We start from the raw sequence: 4,416 nt of genomic DNA, 5'->3' as shown, positions 1-4,416 counted from the left end.
TAAAAAATAAAACTACAAATATCTTTAAAAAATCGTTCGAAGGTACCGGTGTGAGAACATCACCCCAAATAGAGGATGCAATACCGGCGTCTCCTATCCGGCAATACCGGCGCCCTGCCAACGCCTATTTAGGACAGGACACCGGTGGAGATGCTCTCAGTAGATCAATAGAAACTGGGAAAACAAATTTTGTCCACGCGTCAGTACGTGGCTGCCTCTACCTCTACCTCGTACATTGGCTGCCTGCCACGGGTTGGTCGCCGAGAGGAGCCTCAGGGGAGCAGAGCCGGTGGCCTGTCGCCCTCCTCCGCCGGCCCGGCCCGCCGGTAGGTACCTCCGTCGGGTGGGGCGAACGTGGCGGGATCGACGGCCCTCAGCACCCTATCCGTGGGCCGATAAGCCATACAAAGCCCTGGCACCCGCACGGGTCGCTCTCCTCCCCCCGTCTCCCGTGCGCCCTCCCCCCAGCTGGTTGGTGGCTGCTGCGCGCATCATCACATTCACACCACACCACACCAGGAACTCGGAGACTCGCGCTCGCCCACCAACCACACGACCGCGCCACGCACGGATTTCATCAGAGAATGGCGGCGCCGTCGTCCCTCGCCTCCTCCCAGCTCTCCCGCCTCGCCGACCTCCGCCGCGCCGCCGCTGCCCCGGCTCCGGCCCCGCAGCACCACCAGCTCCGCCTCGGATGCTCCCGCCGCCGCGCGCAGCGCCTCGTCGCCATGGCTGGATCCGGCAAGGTACCGTCCTCTCCACTCTGCAAAATCTTACCCGCCAAGGGCTGTTTCGCTGACGTTTGACTCCTCCTCTCCTCTGCCTCGCAGTTCTTCGTCGGAGGCAACTGGAAGTGCGTAAGTGCCCGCTCCCCCCTCCCCCATTCCGCGACTTTTCCACGCACGGGTTTAACACGCCAGCACCGCGCCGCCGAGGATCCAGGAGTAGAGCGGTGGCGGCCGAGATTGCCCCCCTGCGCCCGCGTGACGTCTCAGTCCTCGCGCTCGCGGCATTGTGCCTGCCGCCTTGGGGATTCCCGTTTGTCCTCATTCGTTCATGCACACATCGGGTCTACAACGTGTCCCGGTCACTTGCTAGAACTAGACTCGCGCCTCTGCAGCCGCCTACTTCTGCCAGGCTCGTCATGCTATTTTCGTGCGTACACAACAAAAAGGGAATCTCCTCTCTGCTCCTGGTCGAAGTCCCATAGAATTCCATCATGGAGATCTGAGGGAGGCGTCTGATGCATTTACCAGACAACAACAAAAAAAAGCAAAGCAATGTGGCCAGGCTTTACAACCACCGTGTCCTGTTTAATCCTAGGAGGAGCCAAGCCATAGGTTAAGGCATTATTAAGCCAGCGAGCTTAGTACGGGACAGCCATCGGTACAAGGGCTTGCAGCAGCCGCTAGGGCATTCATCGTTCACATGTGAAATGGATCCAGGTCGCGGTTCAGATGCCGGTTACAGTGTTGTGAGTGAAGTGCAGTAAACGGGAATGGATGCTGTCGACTGTTGATGAGTTGTGCAAGTGGTATTTACCAGGCCAAAGTGTAGCTGTGATATTCTCATGGTTCCGTTTTTGTGCCATTGCCATCCGTGGCACTAGCTGATTTGCACCCTTTTCTGTTAGGCCAGTCTCCCTATGTTTATGTGTACAGTTGCTTCACACTTGTATGGAGCTTCTGCTGTGCTGACTAAATGAAATTATGTGTTTAATGTGTTTGGTCAGGTATCTTGATTTTTTCAGATTGATAATAATTGTTTTTCCTGTCCCTCACTCTAGAATGGAACAAAGGAATCCATTAGCAAGCTTGTATCTGATTTGAATGCCGCCACAATTGAAAACGATGTAGGTAAGCTCATTTCTTTCTTCTATGCTTCCTTTTGGTCATGGCCTGCATGATAGGCATGCTTGTTTATTTGGCGTACATCATGTTTGTGGTGCCTGTTTCCCTATAGTGCGGGCAGTTTCCTGAAGAAAACATCATGTATTATTAGATGCGAATTTTACACCGTGGGTCGCAAAATTATCACCAAACTAATGAAGTAACTACTTCTGTTAGAATTCCAAACTGCTATAAAAACATATCTGATTACTTGGAGTGATTATATGTTCCACCTTCTACAGATGATTATGTAGGCAATATGAAGCTAAGTTAGCTACTTTTTTTTTATTAAATCAGCAAGATATTAATATATTCTACTGTGCCTATACTGCAGATGTTGTGGTAGCACCGCCATTCATTTATATCGATCAGGTCAAGAGTTCACTGACTGATCGCATTGAGGTGTCTGCTCAGAATACATGGATTGGGAAAGGAGGTGCTTTCACTGGAGAGATCAGGTTGGATACTGCAAAGCGAACCTTGTCGACCTTGCCTTTTCTTGGTACATGAGAGGCCGCAAAATCTTTCTGTGACACTGATGACCAAAATATATCTTTATTTGTTTTATTGGAATGTAGTAAGTAATGAGGGTTGCAAAATGCTGTGTCTATTTTTGTTCCTTCCGGGCTTTCTTTCTGAGTTTTGTTTCCTCATTGGAAAACTCCAGCGCAGAGCAATTGGTGGACATTGGCTGCCAATGGGTTATTCTTGGTCACTCGGAGCGTAGACACGTTATCGGTGAAGATGATCAGGTAACTGCAAATGCTGCTGAATTTGCACCTTTTTTTGCTGTTGGCGCCTTGACTATCTGAACTTGCCTTTTGAGATGAATGGTTTCTATTGTCATACAGTAATTTAGTTTAGGATTTTGTGACTGTGATCGAAAAGTTCATCTGATGCAGTTCATTGGGAAGAAGGCTGCATATGCCTTGGGCCAAAATCTTAAGGTTATGGCATGTATAGGAGAACTGTTGGAAGAGAGGGAAGCAGGGAAAACTTTTGAAGTCTGTTTTAAGCAGTTGAAGGCTTTTGCAGGTCAGTTTTATTTACCTTTGGTAGTTTAGTGATGGGACTGAACAAAAAATGATTTATCTGAGATATGCGTGCTTTCAGATAACATTACAAACTGGACAAACGTGGTAATTGCCTATGAGCCTGTGTGGGCTATTGGAACCGGAAAAGTTGCTTCTCCTGAGCAAGCTCAGGAAGTTCATGCTGCTGTCCGAGATTGGTTGAAAACCAATGTATCACCTGATGTTGCTTCTGCCGTTAGAATAATCTACGGAGGTTCGTTTCTTATCGTGGTCTTCTTGAATTATTATCAGTGTGTTTTCTGTTTCGCACATATTAAAACTTATGACAGGAAGATGAACTTAGGATGAGTTTGGTATGAGATGGTAAGTGGTAAGTCGTAAATATCTTGATAGCATCCTAGCATGCTACCCTGTTCATGCTACCATGAACCATATTTTTCTCGATATTTGTGTTGTGTACCTGTGTTAGAAAAGCCCCATAAGACCTTTTTTTTGTTAGAGCCAGCAGTTTTGATATGGTTAACATGACTTCTGATCCTATAGCATGACCATCCATCTATTCTTCTGCTTGTAGGTTCTGTAAACGCAGCGAATTCTGCAGAGCTAGCAAAGAAGGAAGACATTGATGGCTTCCTTGTTGGCGGCGCTTCTTTGAAGGTATCAGAAATTAACATTTATTTTATTCTGGACGGAACCGTGAAAATTATGAACTGTGGCCACGCGCTTTTGATTAGTCGCTCGATGTTATATCATGTTCTTTTTTTCTTGCACTAAAAATATATTTTCGTGGGTTCTAGGGTCCGGACTTTGCCACCATTTGCAACTCGGTGACATCCAAGAAAGTTACAGCCTGATGGAGAGAGATACTTGTGGAAGAAATAAGCAATCTGATACCGAGAGGCAGCTTGGCTACTGCGTCACTCAGAAAGCCTGAGATAGGTGCTCCGTGTGAACTGTGATCGTGTTGAGTAGTGGTCTTGTTCTGCTGCTGATTCGTAGCACGGAAAGAGAATAATGGGACGGACGACATGGCACCATTTTCCTTCTCATGGAACTTTTGTTAAGAGACTGGAGTTTACTTGCTGTGTGTGACGGAGTGAGCTGCCACACTCACACCTGGACTAATGTATCCGATATATGTGGATTTCCGTGGTCTCAAGGCCCAGTGGCACTGTGTGAGCTGTACCAGGGCACTTAAATTGCGATCAGCGCCTTAATAGCTATGATTTTCTTGAACAAATTCAGGCAAGATTGACATAGCACGCATACTAGTAACATAAATTGCAGGTCCAAATCAGATTTCTAAATCACGCAACAAAAGTAAGACAAATATTCAAATTTGCAAGCACTATTCATGTAACATGATAATATTATTCATGTCTTTTGTTGTTGCGTAGGCTGAATTGGTTTTGAAATTTTGTTTTCAGTTCTTTCATGACCATTTCAGAGTGGTGACGCTAAATGGGTGTGCACTATACATTTTTACAAAATCG

The 4,416-nt window shown here is 47.1% G+C and overlaps 1 protein-coding gene across 1 annotated transcript; it reads left to right on the top strand.

Moving 5' to 3' along the window:
• Nucleotides 1–569: 569 nt before the first annotated feature.
• Nucleotides 570–4,163, top strand: LOC124651686 (triosephosphate isomerase, chloroplastic-like). The gene is made up of 9 exons (XM_047190732.1): nucleotides 570–746; nucleotides 831–857; nucleotides 1,787–1,856; nucleotides 2,224–2,347; nucleotides 2,557–2,641; nucleotides 2,792–2,924; nucleotides 3,003–3,176; nucleotides 3,498–3,580; nucleotides 3,721–4,163. Exons 1-9 carry the CDS (start codon nucleotides 585–587, stop codon nucleotides 3,775–3,777), a joined length of 915 nt encoding a protein of 304 aa, XP_047046688.1. The 5' UTR covers nucleotides 570–584; the 3' UTR covers nucleotides 3,778–4,163.
• The last annotated feature ends 253 nt before the right edge of the window (nucleotides 4,164–4,416 follow it).

Source organism: Lolium rigidum, chromosome 5 (assembly GCF_022539505.1).
Source record: "Lolium rigidum isolate FL_2022 chromosome 5, APGP_CSIRO_Lrig_0.1, whole genome shotgun sequence".
In the NCBI taxonomy this organism is placed as follows: domain Eukaryota; kingdom Viridiplantae; phylum Streptophyta; class Magnoliopsida; order Poales; family Poaceae; genus Lolium; species Lolium rigidum.
This window is presented reverse-complemented; position numbering and strand designations above follow the sequence as displayed.